The 17,818-nt window shown below is 51.9% G+C and overlaps 8 protein-coding genes across 8 annotated transcripts; 2 read left to right on the forward strand and 6 right to left on the reverse strand.

Moving 5' to 3' along the window:
- Positions 1–27: 27 nt before the first annotated feature.
- BDR25DRAFT_348163 (uncharacterized protein) lies at positions 28–570 on the forward strand (the record flags this gene model as incomplete). Its single annotated transcript, XM_033694373.1, has 4 exons — positions 28–159; positions 195–256; positions 300–341; positions 393–570. 4 exons carry the CDS (start codon positions 28–30, stop codon positions 568–570), a joined length of 414 nt encoding a protein of 137 aa, XP_033554686.1.
- Positions 571–609: 39 nt separating this feature from the next.
- BDR25DRAFT_348164 (uncharacterized protein) lies at positions 610–1,307 on the forward strand (the record flags this gene model as incomplete). Its single annotated transcript, XM_033694374.1, has 4 exons — positions 610–693; positions 775–1,056; positions 1,128–1,227; positions 1,267–1,307. The coding sequence occupies 4 exons, from the start codon at positions 610–612 to the stop codon at positions 1,305–1,307; spliced, it is 507 nt and encodes a 168-aa protein (XP_033554687.1).
- Positions 1,292–2,314, reverse strand: BDR25DRAFT_299618 (uncharacterized protein). The gene has a single exon (XM_033689200.1). It carries the CDS (start codon positions 2,087–2,089, stop codon positions 1,451–1,453), a length of 639 nt encoding a protein of 212 aa, XP_033554688.1. The 5' UTR covers positions 2,090–2,314; the 3' UTR covers positions 1,292–1,450.
- Positions 2,315–2,424: 110 nt separating this feature from the next.
- Positions 2,425–3,691, reverse strand: BDR25DRAFT_275323 (uncharacterized protein). The gene is made up of 4 exons (XM_033687489.1): positions 3,414–3,691; positions 3,254–3,318; positions 3,143–3,185; positions 2,425–2,901 (listed from the first exon to the last, which is right to left on the reverse strand). The coding sequence occupies exons 1-4, from the start codon at positions 3,604–3,606 to the stop codon at positions 2,786–2,788; spliced, it is 417 nt and encodes a 138-aa protein (XP_033554689.1). The 5' UTR covers positions 3,607–3,691; the 3' UTR covers positions 2,425–2,785.
- A 1,044-nt stretch (positions 3,692–4,735) lies between these two features.
- Positions 4,736–7,294, reverse strand: BDR25DRAFT_321025 (Rho GTPase activation protein; the record flags this gene model as incomplete). Its single annotated transcript, XM_033691939.1, has 5 exons — positions 4,736–5,641; positions 5,693–6,541; positions 6,597–6,845; positions 6,899–7,032; positions 7,090–7,294. The coding sequence occupies 5 exons, from the start codon at positions 7,292–7,294 to the stop codon at positions 4,736–4,738; spliced, it is 2,343 nt and encodes a 780-aa protein (XP_033554690.1).
- A 2,113-nt stretch (positions 7,295–9,407) lies between these two features.
- BDR25DRAFT_4530 (uncharacterized protein) lies at positions 9,408–12,313 on the reverse strand. Its single transcript, XM_033698589.1, has 3 exons — positions 12,184–12,313; positions 10,064–12,098; positions 9,408–10,007 (listed from the first exon to the last, which is right to left on the reverse strand). The coding sequence occupies exons 1-3, from the start codon at positions 12,184–12,186 to the stop codon at positions 9,619–9,621; spliced, it is 2,427 nt and encodes an 808-aa protein (XP_033554691.1). The 5' UTR covers positions 12,187–12,313; the 3' UTR covers positions 9,408–9,618.
- Positions 12,314–13,149: 836 nt separating this feature from the next.
- Positions 13,150–15,215, reverse strand: BDR25DRAFT_250159 (FAD/NAD(P)-binding domain-containing protein). Its single transcript, XM_033686044.1, has 4 exons — positions 14,944–15,215; positions 13,953–14,870; positions 13,370–13,901; positions 13,150–13,317 (listed from the first exon to the last, which is right to left on the reverse strand). The coding sequence occupies exons 1-4, from the start codon at positions 15,155–15,157 to the stop codon at positions 13,275–13,277; spliced, it is 1,707 nt and encodes a 568-aa protein (XP_033554692.1). The 5' UTR covers positions 15,158–15,215; the 3' UTR covers positions 13,150–13,274.
- Positions 15,216–15,811: 596 nt separating this feature from the next.
- On the reverse strand, positions 15,812–17,180 carry BDR25DRAFT_4570 (Ureohydrolase). Its single transcript, XM_033698595.1, has 3 exons — positions 16,908–17,180; positions 16,280–16,863; positions 15,812–16,196 (listed from the first exon to the last, which is right to left on the reverse strand). Exons 1-3 carry the CDS (start codon positions 17,010–17,012, stop codon positions 15,893–15,895), a joined length of 993 nt encoding a protein of 330 aa, XP_033554693.1. The 5' UTR covers positions 17,013–17,180; the 3' UTR covers positions 15,812–15,892.
- Between the last annotated feature and the right edge of the window lie 638 nt (positions 17,181–17,818).

Genomic DNA, 17,818 nt, shown 5'->3' on the forward strand with positions numbered 1-17,818 from the left:
AGGATGGGATTAAGGATGGGATTGTGTATGGTGTTGAGAATAAATAAGAAGATGAGCTTGGGGATGAAGAGCCTGAGGTTAATGATGGAGAAGAGGTTGAATTTAAGTACTTCTCTGAGCAGAACGAACAACTTACGAACACCAATAAACGCCTCTGACGTGCACGCATGACTCACACAGACTAATCTTATGAGCTCTTTAAGATGAAGGCGTACATATTAGTGCTCGTGCTGGCAACAGCCACCGCTATCCCGACGTGAAGGACATTCGCAGCAACATGGATCGCGATACCTTTGAAGTTCGGTTCCTACACTGACGATCCAAGCTGCAGCAGAGCGCTTGTTTCTTTCCGTCTAAGCAAGATAAGATTAATCACGTCCAAGACTACACAGAAGCTATCGCGTGCTATTGAATACAGTGGAGGAGATGATAACCGACCTCAAGGCAACCTTTAGTGACAGCGACAACCTGCAGCATATTACCGCAATAGACATTCACCTCCAAACCAAATATTCCCCGCATTCTACTTACCATCAGATCCGCCTTGACCGCTACGATCTGACTGTCTAATGAACTATCTGACTGTCTGATGAATTATCTGATTGTCTGATGAACTATCTGACTACGATGGCACTGATCATTGACGTAAGGGATGAGTGCTTCGAAGAGCTGCAAGCTGAAGGAATCGGATGGGTAAAATGACACTAGCTACAACAGGGGAGGATGAAGTACTCTTCCTTGAGGTTAATTCGTATTAGAGTGCCATTCTCCTAGGACCTATCGAAGAGCTGCACACATCTTATTAGAAAACCAGAGAGAGAACCGCGACCAGGGAAACCAACCCACCGTCCTATCATAGAGAATTCTACAGATACAGGTGGCGAGTTCCCAATATTCTCAAGATCAGTAAGACTCACAACGTGTCGGCAGAGAACATACCGTATTCGAAATATTCAAGCTGCTATATGCCATCTGGACTACGGTGAAAGCCTCTCTAGTCTGGACAGCCCCCAATCAGATGCAAGAGAAGAATGTCATGATAATCTTGAACAGATGGTTGCCATCATAGCTTGAGAACTATTTCACATATCTGACCTAGTTGCCCGAGTCATGCCCATCCGAGTTAGAACCGTGCTCTACCAAAACCTGAACAAACCGCTGAGTTCCCAGCCGCCGCAAATCACTGGCGGCAGGCTAGCCTCACGGTCGAGAAAGTAGAGCTCCCGAGTGCCGCAATATAACTACCTGGTACGACTAATACAACAGGACTGGAATTTATTCGTGTTAACCAACTATGCTACCGCTAGATGCAAAGAAGATTCAAGGAACCCGCCTTTTTATACATATGTTGATTACTGAAATCACCCCTCAAACCCCTACGAAATGCCTGCCCTTTGAACGTATGCCCCCAACGCCAAATACGCCAGTCGCTCCCAGAATCCCAAACACATTAAAACAGTTCCACGACAACCTCGCCACACCTTTCCAACCTCGCTCTCGTCTCCGGCAACCCACCCTTCAGCGCCGCCAGTCCCTCAAGACCCCTCTCCCACAGCCTCTGCACCTCCTCCGCCCTCTTCAACCCCTCCACATTCAACACCGAGTCCGGGCCAACTTCTTCACCCACACTCCTCATCCTCTCCTCCCAAGCCTTCTGATCACCCTCTCTCTCCCTCAAAAACCTCTCCTCAAACCTCTTCGCCGCTACCATAGGCGTCTGCCTCCTATGCTTTGAAATATCCCCCACAAGCCTATCCCGCCGATCATGCAATCTCGCCAACCTCGCCCGTAACCCCTCATCAAAGGGCTCGAACTCCTCCTTCAACACGACATCCTCGCTTTCGCCTCCAACCTCGCCTTCCACCTCCATCCCATTGATCGCGACGTTCTTGCGCAAGCCCGCGAGTACCTGCGCGACGAAGGCGTTGACCAGTGCCTCCGTTTTCTGGCGTAGTTCGTCTTCTTCGTGGCCGGAGACGTGCGGGAGGTGTAGGTTCAGTTTCTGGGTCGCGGCGTGGCGGATTTGTGATTCGATGTGCGTTAGGTCTGCGGGTGATTGGAGGTCGATTTTGCGGTGTTCGGACGCCATTGCGGTGGAGGAATGCAAAGGTGTGGATAGGCGAGGGTTATGTGGAGAGTGAACGCGTCCGCTATGTGTTTGAGGACTTAATTGCAGGGTGTCCCTCCGTCTAGGTGGGGAAGTAGTGTTCTCGAGCGTAGGTGAGCTTTCGTGAATTCGGGTTTGTTTTGGTGTTGGCGGCGCGGCGATCAGCCGGCACGGTTGCACGTGAGAGTGGATCTGCGGCTAGCGCGGCTCTTGTTATGCAAGGAAGGGGAAGGTGGGGCAGGGGTCTCATGCCCCTCAACGTGAGTGTATCAAAAGGCATGGTAGTCTTCACTCGAGATTGGTGAGAGATGGCCAGGCGCAGTGAGAGTGGATATATATTGGTGTGCTAAATCAGTCAAAGGTATATGGGTACCGACACCGAACCCCCATCTATCCCAGAATAAAGCGAACAGTGGACCAAAGTTCTCCTAAAACGCCCCGTCGCTCCCACCCATTCCATGACAACAAATCATGTTATGTCCGATGACGATTAAATCCCCCCAAAACACCATAAATAGCAAGTATGTGAAGAAGCGACCGAATGAGAAGTAACACCAGTGAATGCAACAATATGAACGCTGTTAAGCTTGCCGCCCCATACCCAGTGCCATCTAACACAGATAAATCCCATATACGCCCCACTCAGTATGCTTAGCCGTGTACCACATATGCGACCACCTATGATGGGAACATGTTCGCGATTTCCTCGTCGCTGACGTGGATGTCCTGGACGGGGTCTTGCTTGCGTTCAAGGTCGTCGAAGTGGTAGTCGGCATAGCTCGGCAGGAAGATCTCTGTGAGGTAAGAGACACGTCAGTAAAAGCCGCATGATAACGTCTACTGAAGCTGTGCTAGAAATATAATACTAGGCATGACGAAGCTGATCCTAGTGTCCGATCGCTCCGGTTGAGGGAAAGTCGTAACGATGGCCGGTAGGTTGACACGGAGCTCGGACACGCACTGCTGGACCATCTGAAGCCGTAGCAGATTTCTGAAACGGGAGCCCCAGAATCGAGAAAAGATAGTGAAACATACCCTGATTCCAATCAAAGCCTTGAGATGCCTTGACACATGTTATCTGCACAAGTCTGCGATCAGTAAGGGGCATCTTCCTGTTGTTGAAGCTCCACAGGGCTATCTGCATACCAGCCTCGGGCACTCGGAGTTTCCGACATTTATCACGGTATGCTCGGCTTTAGTAAACGCGGGAGCTACGATGCGTCAGTCCTCATGGCCAGACCGTACAAGGCCAATGCTTAGGTGCCAAAAACTAGAGCAACGGGACCAATGGAAAGGACGAGCTTACACATTAACGACGGCCTCCGATCATATGCCGGCCTCGACAGCGGGGATGGTGCTACGGATGAAGCATTCGGGCTCCCAGCACTGCTCGCGAAACTGCCATACGCAAACGACGAGGAGCTTGACGGGCTCGGCGTGGCAGCGGAGCTCTCACCCTGCTTCTTCTTACGCTTAGGGATAGCGATGAACGAAGACATGATGAAGTTGAACACCGACGACTGTTGTCTGCAGAACCGAAGGGAGACACTGGTTAAGGAGAGTGAGTTGGGAAGAAGAGGCGTGGTGTGAGCTCTCGAGAATGCAGGATATAGTCACAGCCTCACCAGTCATCCATGATTGGAGGGCCAATGATATCACTAGCTTCGCCTATGCCTACCGCCTGACACCGCGCCAGGCATCATCCTGAAGCCATTAAAAGCCTCGTTATCGCCGCCCTACTGACGTGGAACCGATTGCAATTATCCAAAGCATTGACAGCCGATAAGGACCGATGGCGCTGGTACTCCTACCCATCAACGTCATTCCGAGGCCGGAGTCCGGTCCAGCATTCTAGGGTTGAGCAATACTAAGAAGCCACATCACGATCACGGCAGACGGTGACTCGACTGCGCCACATGCAAGGAACAAAGAGCCTCCTAATTATTCAGCTCCATTACAGCCCGCCCAGGTGAACTCCCGGTATCGTACATGGGATATCGTTTGAACCGCCTTACTACAAGGAAAATATGCCCACGCTCGTCTGCATTCCCTGACCAAAATATTTGCATTCGCCTCGGTCCAGCCGAAAGGAAACTCCCCATAAAAGCCCACAGAACATCCGGCCGAATCGAGGAACCCAGATCGTTACCCTGAGTGAGAAACATGCGTATTACAGCGAGGGATGAGAAAATGGATACAGAAATAAAAGGGAAAATATTGCGCAACCTAAAGTCTCTGCAAGAACAAAGGAGAATTACTGCTTCTTAAGCCTCCCTCCTCTTGGCCAATGGCGAGATTGCCGGGTACCAGGTAAACAATTTCCCGCTTCCAAGGGAACCGCCCCCCTCGATCGGATTTCTAACCATACCAATGCTCGCCCCTTCATGCTACCGGCCTATTACAGCTACTCCCGAATCATGCTTAGCCTGCTTCACCCAGGGGTATCCCGTGAAAGAACGAAAACATCCCGAACTCCACCAGACTCCGGACTCCTCGGCTCCAAAAGTGCTTGCCGGTGATAACAGCGGCCGACGACAAAGGAAGGAACTATCCGCCGATAATGACATCAAACATCGACAAGGTAAAGAAAGAGGGTATCATGAATGTCGTTGCGAGTGGTCCTGGCGACTACCATCCCTTCTTCCGCGCGAATCGCTTGTTGAGGAGAACGAGGACCTTTGATACGTTAAACTGGACATACTCTAAGTCGAGGTCCTCCTGATTATCTTTCTGCATCTCGAGAAGATCATCCAGCTTGAGATCGAGCTCAAGGAGACCCCTGTTGCGGCCTTTGTAATGCAACGAAATGACGAAAGTCCCAGGAAGCGGACTCGTGAAATTGAAGTAGATGTTCGCTCTTCGGTTCTCGGGAACATTACTCTTCTGAATGACACCCTCCTTCTCGAGTTGTTGGTGAGTGAATTTGTACGGACCCAAGACTTGGTGTTTTTGTTGCTTCCTCGTCTTTCCCTCTGACTGGCTGCGGACGTTGTGGAGGTATGACTTGTACGTCTCCAATTGGCCGACAAGGTAAGCATTGTGGTCACGGATCGTTCGGAACACTTCCTCGAGCTTCCTTGTCTCCTCGACAACCTTATCTTTCATGGAGCCCAAATGCACTAGCTCTTGTTCAACCTCGTCTCGGAGCAGCGAGAAACCGTCTTCCTTGTCAATCACACCAAGCTCTTGAAGTTGGCTCAGCAATTCCATACTGCGAATACCTTTCTTCACCATGACTGAGTCGTTTTTCGTTGTCGCGGCAGCTTCTGCTATTCGGTCAAGCCTCAACGGCCTTCTGGTGATCGACGAGTTCGGTGGAAGAGATCGTAGGATCATGACAAACGTCGACTTGGCCTCCATGAAGAAAATCTCCTCCTGGGTGATGTCCAAGGCTGCAGTAAGATCGTCCAGAGGGGTCTCCCATTTGCTAAATAATGGCAGGTTGATGGCGCGATTCTCCTTTCTGGGCAGTTGAGCGGGAGCGGGTCCAAGCTCTTGAAGCAGAACGCCTAAGTGGGAGCTTTCCTCCTTTGCCTGTGCGCGTGGTTAGTCTACATTCGAATCTAAAGTACATGAGGGAAGTACCAATTCCGTTTGATGTCTCTCTAGCAACGCATGCGTGACATATACTTCGTTGAGAGTGATTGAAAGTTCAAGGTCCCTCTTGGAAAGCGCGACATAGTTGTCCATCTCCAAGGTCTCATAGAAGTCTTGGACTTCACATAAATCAAGGAGAAACTTGTTGATGCGCCCCTTGTTCTGGTGAATAAACGGCTGTAGTTTGACCATATATGGTTCCTTTGCGTAGGAAGGCTTGTTTGCCAGGTTTTGCAGCATCTTCGCAACATAAGTGAGAGTTCGCTTCGGATTCTCTGCCGGGGTTGCATCGATGAGCATATAAGACCTGGGCGTTACAATCGCCGGGTTGATAAATCGCAGGAAGAAGAACCCGCCGATGAGTGTACAAATCGTCTGGTCCTCTGCGTCCGGATATTTTCGTCGGGACAAGCTTCGGATCTGCTTACAGATCCACCTAATGCCATACGGTGTCTCCTCGAGGCCATCAATAATGGTCGTCAGAAAAGAATTAGCGATTTCCATAAGCATGGTGAGCCGCGGTGCGATTCTTTGCTGGACCGTTTCGTTTTCCGCAGCCTGTTCGGCGGTCACCCCTTTCGGTAGATTGGGGGGTAATTCGCCATTTTGCTCCTCAATTTCGCTGACCATCTTCTCGTAGACCTTGAGCGGATTAATTTCAAGGTCCAGGTCTTTCAATTCAATCAATGAGTTGATTCGTTCAGCCAACACGACTTTGAGGTAGCTTTGGCCGGGTCCTCTTCGGGTATATGTGGTCATCATGCGTGATACTGGGGTGTTCGCCCGGAGTAGGGAACTGTAGTCCGGGGTGTTGTCAAATTGATAGGTGAGAACGGACTATTTTCTGAAGTCAGCTCCCGCAAGTGCATAATTGTTCCCAAACATCACATACCTGAAACATGGTCAGTAGCAGATGCTCTTCGCGGCTCTCGTATTGGTTGCCGTAGATGGTGAACATGACCGTCTGCAACAACACGTCGATCTCAGCCATTGAAACAAGTCGGCATAGGTGTGCAATATGCCTTGGCTCTGATTGTAGTAGGAAGAGCAGGTTTCCATATTTCTGCGTCTTCTCATCATTCGGGAAGAAGCCCTCCTGCAGCTCGGCGGCTTCATCCAAGTGGCTTGCGACCTCGTTTTGCTGTGTGCACAGTTAATCCTAGATCGGAGTAGACAAAGCTGTGCCACACATACCTCTTCCAGCGCCATCCGGTTCTGGATTAACAGGGCTATCCGGGAGTCAAGGTAGCGGACGTCCTTTTCGAGTACGAAGTTCTTCTTCGACTGCGACGAGATCTTCGCTTTCAACTCTCGCAGTGTCTTTTGGGCTAGGCATCTGTTAGCTCGCGTCGCAATCTAAAAGCGTAGGAGGATAGCCAACTTACCTCTTGCCAAGTCATCCTCAATCTCCAGCTCCTTATCCTTCGCAGACATGGACAGGTACAGCGCGGTGACCGAGTACCGCTTTGACTGCCGCACGGAGCGCGATCCGTCGTGCGAAGACATTGTGTTTTGTCGGGAGACGGGTATGAAGGACGAGGACGAGGACGTGGACGCTCGTGACGGAGCGTGGAGCATGGAGACGGCCATGGCGATAACGGTCGAGGCTGGGGTGAGGGCGCAGGCGGATTTGGTCGGGGGGGGGGGATGTGTTATAGAGGAATGCAGACCCAGGAGGGGCGGGTGGACTGATTTGGAGAGTCTAACAAAGACGGGTCGACCTCAGATACGTGTGTAACGGCGCCAATGCGCTGTTGCCCGACGGCTTTCTGTGCGCCTCGCTCTGAAGAAGGAGATTTCGAGCCTTGCAAAGCGTGCTCTTTGTGCGCGTCGATGCGAGTGCCCGGGATGGTCGGTCGCAGCGAGATTGTTCCAGGATGACCCGTCCAGCGAGAATGGTGTGTATATTAACGGCGTGGAGGTACGGCGTGCGCAGCGGTGGGCGCGGTGCGAGGAGGCTCAAGTGAAGGATGCTGAGGCGGATGCAGGACCAAGAAACGTCGGCTGCTGGGGAGGAACGGTTCGTCGTCGGGAGGTGCGGCTGTTGCAGCTAAGTGGCCGGTCCAGGTGGGCGACGGTGGGAGAGGCGCAACTGGCGTGAGGGAGCTCAGGTGGTGAGTGGGTGCGGGTCCTCTTGCGACATTCCAGAAGACGGGTCGTTAGGGAATTGCCAGCGTCTCGGGGCAGCGAATTGCTGGAAGAGCGGTGCGTTGGCGCAAGGAGGGCGGCGGGTACAGGCGTATGTATGGGGGGATCGTGGCCCGTGGGAAAGGAGGTTGAGGGGTGTTTCAGGGCTTTTCAGGGCTGTGGTTGGCACCGCGTTGGATGGGGCTTGTCGGCGCAGGCGGAGCGCACGAGTGCAAGAAAGCGATCAGGGGCCGCGCGGTGACAAAACAGAGCTGGGAACAAGACGCTGGGGCCTGGGAATACTGGAGGGGGCATTGAATATTTCGGTTTTGCGCCTGTTGCGCAAGCGGGTGCGGTGGGTTCTCCAAACACCGCCGATACACGCCCCGATACGGGCAAGCTCAGGGCCGCCTTCTGAAACCACACTCGAAAGGGGCCTCGCAATAAATTATCGACCACATGATCGTACCCTCCGAACGACGGTGCCTACATGGTGCCTCGTGCCTGACCCACTAGACGTCATCGAAGAGCCGAGCCGGGCAAACTGCTGCCCGCCGTGAGTCGACCCAGCGCCAGGAAGACAGATGAGCGATGCAGCGTGCGGGAGCAAGCAGAAGCAAGCAATTCGTACAGCAGAACCGTGACCCTTGACCCTCGACCCTCGCGCCTGTGCAACCACCCCCGCGGCGCAACATCCGCAATCCTACCACCATCTCCGCCCAGGACTGGTGGACACATATCTAGGGTCGACAGTAAATCACGAAACGCTGCAGCTGTCGCTGTCATCAAGCATCAATTGCACCACCCTCAGCCATCCCTATCCAATTACACTTCTAACCTTCACGACATCACGTCCTCCGATCCCACTCCCTTCCTCCTCTCTCATCATCTAAGCCTTTAATGAAATTCTACGCCACCGGTGCACAAGCAGCAAGTCACCATCGAAGGTCTGTCAAATAACCAAAGATTCGTGGCTTCGTAAATATAATGCGACGGCGATGCCCGATGCAGCAAACCCCCTAGCTTCCTGTGAGCCGGTTCCTGAGTCTACGCCAAGCCTCGCCATCCGAAAGGTCATCCGCGAAACGCCATATCGACCCATCACCATTTAACCCACCACACCCTCATGCCCATCAAGCCCATCCCTCAGATCGCCCGCTGAGTGCAGCTCGAGGGCCCGCAAAAGGGACGCGAAACGCGAATATGTCAAAAAAATAAATTCATTGCAAGTCGTGGACCGTGACCGATCGATGCAGCCGTGAAAACAAATACTAAATCAAACCGCAATCGAGGGCATTCGCACCACGAGTCGGCCGGAGTCTCTGTCGAAAATACTGAGGGCGCAATCCGTGCCTGGATGATCATCCATAGCGTACGCCTATCTGTTCCTGGACTCCACAGCGGTCCTTCCGCGAGTCAGCGCGTTGAACTAGTTCCAACGCAGCTTAATGCGTCACGCCCGCAAGAACAACCATTAGACCAAAATAGCTTTGCCCCTCGCATTAGCCTTGACTTCAGCAACATCAGGAACAGATATCGGTGGAAGAAGGGCAGATAACAGGAGTCGGTTAAATAGAGATAAAGGCGACTCGTCGGCTCGAGCCTCTCCTCATCTCCCTCGCGGCATTAAGTCGCCATCCAGCTCGGCATCGTGCATGGTGCGCGAGCTAGCAATGAGTGGGTGGCGAGGACACGATAGCCCCGCAATCACCAGCTTCAGCTTCACTTCGACTGGTCTTGCTTGCCTCGTATCGGTGGACATGTGCATGTGAAGGAAATCATTGTACTCACATTGACGCGCACGTAACCCATTCCCCAATCGTCATCACGCCCATCAGCTCAGTGGATGCTACTACCGTCACCTCTGCGGCGCCGATAAGAATGATGATAAAGAGTCTTCCTAGTAAAGTGGGCACCAAGGCGAAAGAAAAGAGGGGAAGAACTAGAATCAGTGGCAGCCCGATCGCTGCGGATTGGTGTGGCCCTACGCCACCAACGTTGCTTGCTGACCTCCTTCGCGAGATGGCAAGCAAGTCATCTTTGCGGTCGAGAAATCGAGTCTCAGAGAGCTCAATCGGAGCATGCTTCTCCATCCAAGTACGGTAGGCTTGGATCTCTTCCGCATTGGCAGCGTCCAAGTTCTTCACCGCACTGCTGAATGAAGAGAGTGCTTGATCTGTGCTTTAGTCAATATTTGTTAATTCGGTAGGACATCAGTTCATGGTCACTCACTGTATTGGCCCAGCTTTAAATAAATCCTGCCGAGGAGATCCGTCCTTCTGTAATGCAAGTCACCCCCATAGCGAGCCTCCGCACGCCTTGATGCCGGATATACATGACCCGTCTCGGTTCTGGGTGATATTTGCGCAATGCATTCGTCGAGATACCGGAGCTCCTCTTCCAATTCGGATATTTCGTCTTGAAGGTGGAGCAGCACGCGGTGGTTGAGATGCTCGAATTTGCGGTACATCGGGATCACTTTTCCTCCCCCAGTGGTCTCATTGTCATTCTTTGAAAGTTCAGTCAGTTTGTCAGCCAATAATTCGTATCCCACGACCGTGGTCTTGGTTGAATCAGGCCCTGTTGGGTGTGGTTGGTAGTGGGGTGGTTGCGCATGAGGATGGTGGAATGGCGGTGGTTGAACCACAGTGCTGGGAGCAGCCATGGGATTGCGAGAGGCCATGGCATAACTATTATCAGCTACCGGTGGATAGGGCGCAGGCGGCACTTGCGGGGGCGAATAATAGCCTATGGCGGGTGGAGGCGGCGCAGGGGGAACCCAGCCAGCAGGATGGGGAGCTAGAGCAAAGAAATTGGCAGGCGAGGCACCAGAGTGAGAGTACGCATCGTACAGAGGCATTGCTGGATGTGGATTTGGTGAAGGGGCACCCGCAAATTGAAAGTCTCGTTGTGGTTGGGGGTTTTGGAGGACATGGTCCCTGAGCTCCTGTTCCTGATTCCTCAGACGCCGCGTGTGAGAGTCACTGTGGCGCGAGGAAGATGCTGAGGGAAGCCTAGGGGGCTCAGATCGCTCGAGGGCGTATTGGTGCGCGTGACGATCGTCTGCTTCCTCAACATCATATTCCACACCCTCATCACTGTCTCCCTCCTCCTCGTCATCGTCATCATCATCATCATCATCTTCTTCTTCTTCCTCTTCCTCTTCCTCTTCCTCATCCTGGTGATAAATAGCATGATGACTGATCGGAGGTAGGACAGACTGAGTACTATTCTCCTGGACAGATAAATCTGAGTCGCTGCTTGACATGTCTTTGCATCGTGGCTCTTCTCGGTCCGACCTTCTGGTTGAAGCTGGTGAGGTGAGCGGAGATTCAGTAACACGGTCTTCAGCAATTGAGGATGCCCCGTCATTGTGTTCAATGCCATGAGACGAGGTAGAGGAGGAAGAGATGGACGTTGAAGATGACGACGACGTAGGCCTAGCTTGACCATGTTTGCTGGTAAGAAAATGGTCAGACGTCGATCCATCATGTATGTATTGGAAAAAGGCTGGTGTTTGTGGTTCAGGGTCCATGGCTTGGGCTACTGTCTGTGCACGTTTTGTTTGAAGCCGTTTCCTCTCTTTAGTCTGTCTGCGCTTATTTATGTGTGTTTTGTCATACGATTTTTGCGTGATGGTTGAAGTGCTTCCCCCAGAACTGCTGGACTGGTTGGTGACTCCGGAGAGGACTGACAGGAGAGATGGGTTTGGTAAATTACCAAGGCTTTCAGCACGCCGTCGTAATGAGCCGTGCTTCTGGCGGATTAGTCGATGGACTACGGGTACATTTTCTGACGGGCGGCGAGGGCGGCGAACCGGGGCAGGATCATCAACTGAGCTGGATGTGGAGCTCCGCCGACTTTTCGCGGTCTTGCTCTCGTTCCCCTCAGGTATCCTGGTAAGTTTTGGGAGGAAGCCTCCGTTATCCTTTTCCTTGTCCGTATGCTCCAATTCCGTAGTTGACGACTTAGGTGAGGCTGAATTTCGGGGAGAGTTGCTTCCTGAAGCTTTCCGCTGGGTGGCCCGACTACCTCTGGCCTTTCGTGGCTCTGCTTTATCGGTCTCTACCCACGTCGTGGGTGAGGACTCCGGGAGGTCATTGGGGATGGATTTGGCACGCAATTGGCGTCTTCGAGGCACAGAGGCGGGAGATTGGATTGTGGTACTAGTGGTAAGGCTCTCAGGGCCGTCCGGCTTCTCCTCCGAGGTAGGGCTGCGGTGTCTTGAACGCCCTGGATGGCCCTCAAAGGAGGCTCTGCGGTCCGTCTGTGGTTAAACACAATGGATCAGTCGCTGGAAGGAGTGCAAGACCTTGAAGCTCAAGAGGTGAAGGTTTGCTTTTTCTACCTACCATGCTACGTGTACATATGCGTAGGGCTGAGAAAGCGGGAACCGCGCTTTGCGTCAATGAATTTGGTACTGCCGCCGTGGGCTTGGAAGGAGTACGCAGATGCTCGTCGTGAACGCTGGGAGAATTTGGTCGGTGACGCAGAGTGCGATTGCGTGCATGCTGGAGGCGAGCGTGAACGATGAAGAGCTACGTTGTGCAAAAAGAGTGGGATTAAGGAGAGCAACTAAGGAAACAATCAGGGTTCAGCCTGCAACCTAAATGTGCTGTCGACGCCTCGCGCCATCGGAAGACCAGGTTGGAGGGAGATTACGACATGCAAGTCGAACATGGCAGCCTCAGATTCGAGGAAGAAGAGGAGAAGGAACATTCGTGGTGCAGAGGCGACGAAAGATATGGCATGAAGTGCAGCTCCACAGCCAGTCAGTCACCGCCTTGAGGATGCACGAAGGCGTGGTCGCGGATGCAGAAGAGAGATTGACCAGCCAATCACGTGCTAGTGAAGGCTTGACGACGATGCAAGCGAACTGGTGATGTCCGTTTCACACTTCCTCCACCATTCCATTCCCTTTCTGGAAAGCAGATCCAATATCAGATAGATGGCGACGAAGAAGTCCATATCATTTTCCACATGAACACCCTCACGCCCGAAATCAGGCTATCACCACGGCCAATATCCCTCAGACCCATATGAGGCTCGGCAAAGAAGAGGTACTTTAGAGGAAATATCGGTCACGTTTCTCAACGAGCTGCAGCAGCTAACATATGCGGAATTTGGTGCTGATGTGTCCTCCCGTGTTGCCGTTCTCGCATCAAAAGGGGCAGCACAACATCTGTTTGTTCTTAACCACCTGCGAGTTTAGGATTCCCTGCAGATCCAGGTCTTCCAGGTTGGATACCGTGTTTCAAGCACGTGGACAGTCGAGTATCAGAAACAAGATGAGTCACCTTAGCTATGATGCAGTGTTTGTCGATTGGTCCGCGTTCACGTCGGATCAGATCTCCATTAGAAAATGACACACTTCCAAATTCAGATGAAACAAAATCACTTCATGACACCGAAGTCTAATACGTCTAAAATTCGCACCAACAACCTAGAAGCGACTGATGTCGCGACCGAATAGCCAATTAATGAACCTATTCAGTATTAGTCAGCACGATGCGAAGAGACCAAATACAACACACTTACCAATACATGGGAATCAGAATCTTGTTTCTAATGGACACACTCTTCGTGAGATAAGCACCTCTCCACAAAATCCAGGCAGCTCTTCCTGATATATTGCCTCCGCCACTGCCTTGGAATAGAGCGTTCCAGTTGCCAATATACGCCATCACGCCTAGGTTCTTCCAAGTGAAGCCAGACTGCTCGATGTCATCCCTGTTGAGCCGTTTTGCCAGCCACTCTGCCTTCTGCGAGGCCACCTGTGCCGTGGCTGGGTATGAAGTCCCTTCAAGAATGGCGCAGTCGCCGAGAGCGAAAACGTCCTCGAGAATAGCCTGAGGTTTATCCTCTCCAACTCCTTCAGCTTCAAGCTTTACCCGAAGACGGTCATCTGTAATAACAGAACCTGTTTTGGCGTCTTTCTGTACAACCCATCCAGTTGGACCGGATTTATCCTGGGCTGATCCTGATTCCAGGAACTTGACGCCTGCTTCTGGAAGTTCGGGAATATCACGCAGAGCTTTTGCTACAAAGGGGTTCATCATTAAGCCAGTGCCTACCAGCTATATAAGTACGATCACGACGAATGACTATAGGGACGACTTACTCCATACGACCATTCCCACCCCAACTTCGCCTTGCTCCTTAATATTGAGGGTAAAGCAGGCGTTCTGGTCATCAACCTTGCTGGCGCTCCCCGCTGGTGGACCCTTACGCAGCTCGTTGACATGATGTTTCGTTTTGATGCTAATTCCTCCTCGGCGGAAGGCGTCCATTGCATAATCAGCGAGATTCGCGTCAAACATTGGAAGAACTTTGTCCGCAACATCGTAAACCGTGATCTGATGGAATGGGATCAACTCAGGGTATATTCGGGCAAGATCCTCTTTGATGATATCGTACAGCTCAGCCGAAAACTCGATGCCGGTTGGTCCGCCTCCGACGATGGCAAAGTTGAGAAGAGTTCTACGCATCTCGTCCGATGTCGTAGGGAGAGCAGCAGCCTCGAAACATGCCAGTATCCGGTTTCTTATCTTCCTTGCATCCCCCACATCTTTCAGGAAAAGGGCATTTTCTTTGACGCCCGGTATGCCGAAAGTCTGAGAGTAGCAGCCGACAGTTATGACCAGCTTGTCGTAGGCTAGATCGAATAGCCTTCCTTTCTTGGCTTCTGTTGCCTTCTCACGCTCTCTCTGGGAACCGGTCTTGCCAGCATGGCGATCCAATGTTGGTGATAGTCCTTGAGTAGGATCATCGACCGCTTCCTCAATGGTCACCGTCTTGTTCTTGAAATCGACCCCATCCGCCCACCCTTGGAAGTAATTGACCTTCGAACGCTTACTCCGGACTGGTTCAAGAGCCGTCCGAAATTCAAGGGTACCTACTGAAGTAGAAGCCAGCAATGGTGTGAAAGCGAAGTAGGATCTTGGAGACACAACAACAGCCTGATACTTCCTCGAATCCAGTTGGCGCGCAACTGTATATCCCGCCCATCCACTTCCTAGAATAACAACGCGTTCCCTGTCTGCCCGAAGCCGAATCAGCCTCAAAAACTGTTGAACAAGACTCATGGGTGAGCAGAAGGGGGATTTTCTCACCAACCCTCCCATGATCCAACTGCTTTATAGTAATACTTCTCTGCTGCTGAACGCCTCCAGCGCACAGTCCAGCATGTGAAAAATGGGCTGTTAATGGAGGCCAGCGAGGCCGGTGGCTGCTCCGCGTGCTTGCCCTCGTGCTCCGAGACAGAAGCTCATGGATTCCCGAGGGCAGTTGTGGCAGATAAGATGTGCATCTAGTAGTTGCCTGCATTATAGCTGCATACTAATGTGCATATGTAACATGTGCAGGCTCAGCGGTGGCTGTCGGACTTTTATCTTGTGCGGCCATTGCGCAATTACTATTTTAGCATTTTTTATTGTAAACATTTTGCGGGTCCGAACGGACGCTGGAAGCACCTTGGAATGACGTAGAAAGCACGTGCGAGGGGGGAAGTGCGGATCAAGTCCGGCGAAGAGGAAGGGGGAATGGGTGAATCTTTCATGAGCACTTATTTTCTTCCTCTCGGGCTAAAGGCTGAGAGATCTTTGATGGGATTTTCACAATTGTTATGTTCGGGGTGCGAGCGAGTGCGGTTCGGATTTTTGGTGATAGTGAGTTTTGCTATTTTCCTCTAAAAGTGGTTGGCGAGCCTCGAAGCCTCGAAGCCTCAAACTTCACATGCGGAAACCCCCTCTCCCGCGTAACCGTGGGTCGGACGGAGGCTTTAGGTCTGTTGACATGTTTGACGGACGAGAATAAGATGAGTCTTGTGAAGAATTGTTTAGAGCGTGTTGCTGAAGTAAGCTTACCCTTCCGGCTTCTTTTCGTGAAAGCTCCGCATTAGGGGCTCTAGAAGAAGGTTGACTGTGCTCGTGACCATTTCAATTCACTCGTGATGGAATAATCGCAAGGCAAGCCCAAAACCCAATCTAATGTATCCAATTCCAGAACCTTGTTTCCGAGACCTTCCAATCTTTCATCCTGAACGCCGAGGACTTCCACAGCTTACAGAAGCGTATCGCCGAGCGCACAACGCACAATCGAGCAACCTGCTCGGACTGTGTCGCTTGCCCCTTGTTCATCAAGGCTCGGGTTGACTTCAACAAGATCCAGAGCGACCAAAGACCCCGTTTCCGCTACACACTCAGCAATGAAGTCACCTTCGCGCAGCGTCAGACCGCCTCGAACCGGCGTGCCAGTACTCGGCGCCCACATTGGATCCAGAGCGTCCACATCAAAGCTGAGATGAATTGGGGTATCGCTACCGATCCAGCCCAGCACCATGTCCATGACTTTTCCGATGCCGTGCCTGCACGTTCTCAACATTAGTCCCTGCATGCACCGGCGGGAATCGGGAAGCGTTGGGGTGCCGTGCTTATGAACAGTACATACCTATCGATATCGTGCATGGAGAACGCCTTGATTCCGTGCTCTTTGAGGATTTTCTTTTCGCCTTTATCAATGTCTCGAAGGCCGATGTAGACAAGTTTCTTAGTGCTAATGCGGTGATGCTCCTTCAACCACCCGAACATCTCTTCCTTCTCTTCTGTCGCTAATCCGGTCAAGAAAGCCACGGGCATCCCGTGAATGTTCCCACTCTCTGAAGTTTCTGGCGTGTTGATATCCGCATGCGCATCTACCCAGATGACTGCGAGATCTCTGCCCAGCCGCTCTCGAATGGCCCTCGCTGTCCCGGATATTGTCCCGATCGCAATCGAGTGGTCCCCACCCAGAGTTAGAACCAACTTCCCGTTCTTTGAGTGGTTATAGACTTGGTTGCTCACTTCCTTCGTCACAGCACTAACAAATTTCGGCCGCTTCATGTTGCGGTATGGAGGATCTTCTGCAGGGACAATCTCAGCGTAGGAGTGGACTTGGTCATCGAAGGCAACGTCGAACTCGAGGTCTTCCTCGAGCTGCTGGATCAGGCCGGCTTCAATGAGGGCCATTGGTGCTGCATCTACGCCGGGTTTTGGCTACCGTTGTTAGCTGTGCCTTAGGTGTTGGAGTTGCTACCCACCTGGCCGCCGCTGAACCCCACCGCGACAATCCCCAGATGATGGCGATTGGGGAGGAACTTTGGCTGAATGGAAGGTGCAGAAGTCATATTGTAAAGATGCTGCATCTCGGCCGTCAGTTGGTTGGACCGATTGTGCAGCTGAAGCACCGTCTTTGTTCACTCGGTGTTGGAATCTGAACAAGGACTACCACTTACACGATATAGCAGATTGTACAAAGGAGGTCACCGCAGCCTTTGTGTCCGTCTGAATGCCTAGCTGACACTTGCCACCCCAGGAATCAGAACTGTGATAGCTTTCACGCGTTGTCGATATCCCGATTCCAAGTTGCCAGTGAGGGATTCTGAAAATCAGGAATTGGGATCCGGCCAGATATTCGCCTTTTGTAATGCTCTGGCCTTGATGCGCTGCACCATCATCTTAGGTAATTGCATCCTTTGAATCATGTTTTGCGCGCGTCGAACTGTACTTAGGGGATATGTCTTCTTTTCAGTTCCCCTAAGTACAGGTAGACGCGAGGGTTTTATCTCGAACCCCCACTTGGCAAGGGTGTTTGGCCGCGGCGATGTCGGAGCTCACCTGGGCACTTCTTCAATGTTCCAGTCTGATAACAATGTTAACCTACCAATAGTGACCCATTTTGAGGTTGAAATGACTGGTTATTGTTCCCAAGATGTATAAATAAAAATTTCCAAATTTCTCTTAAAGGGAAAGCTTTCGATGGTTTATTTGTTTAATTGGTCACTTTCCGCGATCCGAGTGACGCTGCCCAGCCTCGGTTGGACACGGCTCATGGTGTCATTGCCCAGCGATTATCAGATTGCAGCCAGCTGAAGCAAGCTGACCTTCAACGTTCACCCCTCAAGATAAACTCACCTGCCCTAGCTGCCGTTTTAATTGGTCATAGTATCCG

This window comes from Lindgomyces ingoldianus (assembly GCF_010093535.1).
Source record: "Lindgomyces ingoldianus strain ATCC 200398 unplaced genomic scaffold BDR25scaffold_1, whole genome shotgun sequence".
In the NCBI taxonomy this organism is placed as follows: Eukaryota; Fungi; Ascomycota; class Dothideomycetes; order Pleosporales; family Lindgomycetaceae; genus Lindgomyces; species Lindgomyces ingoldianus.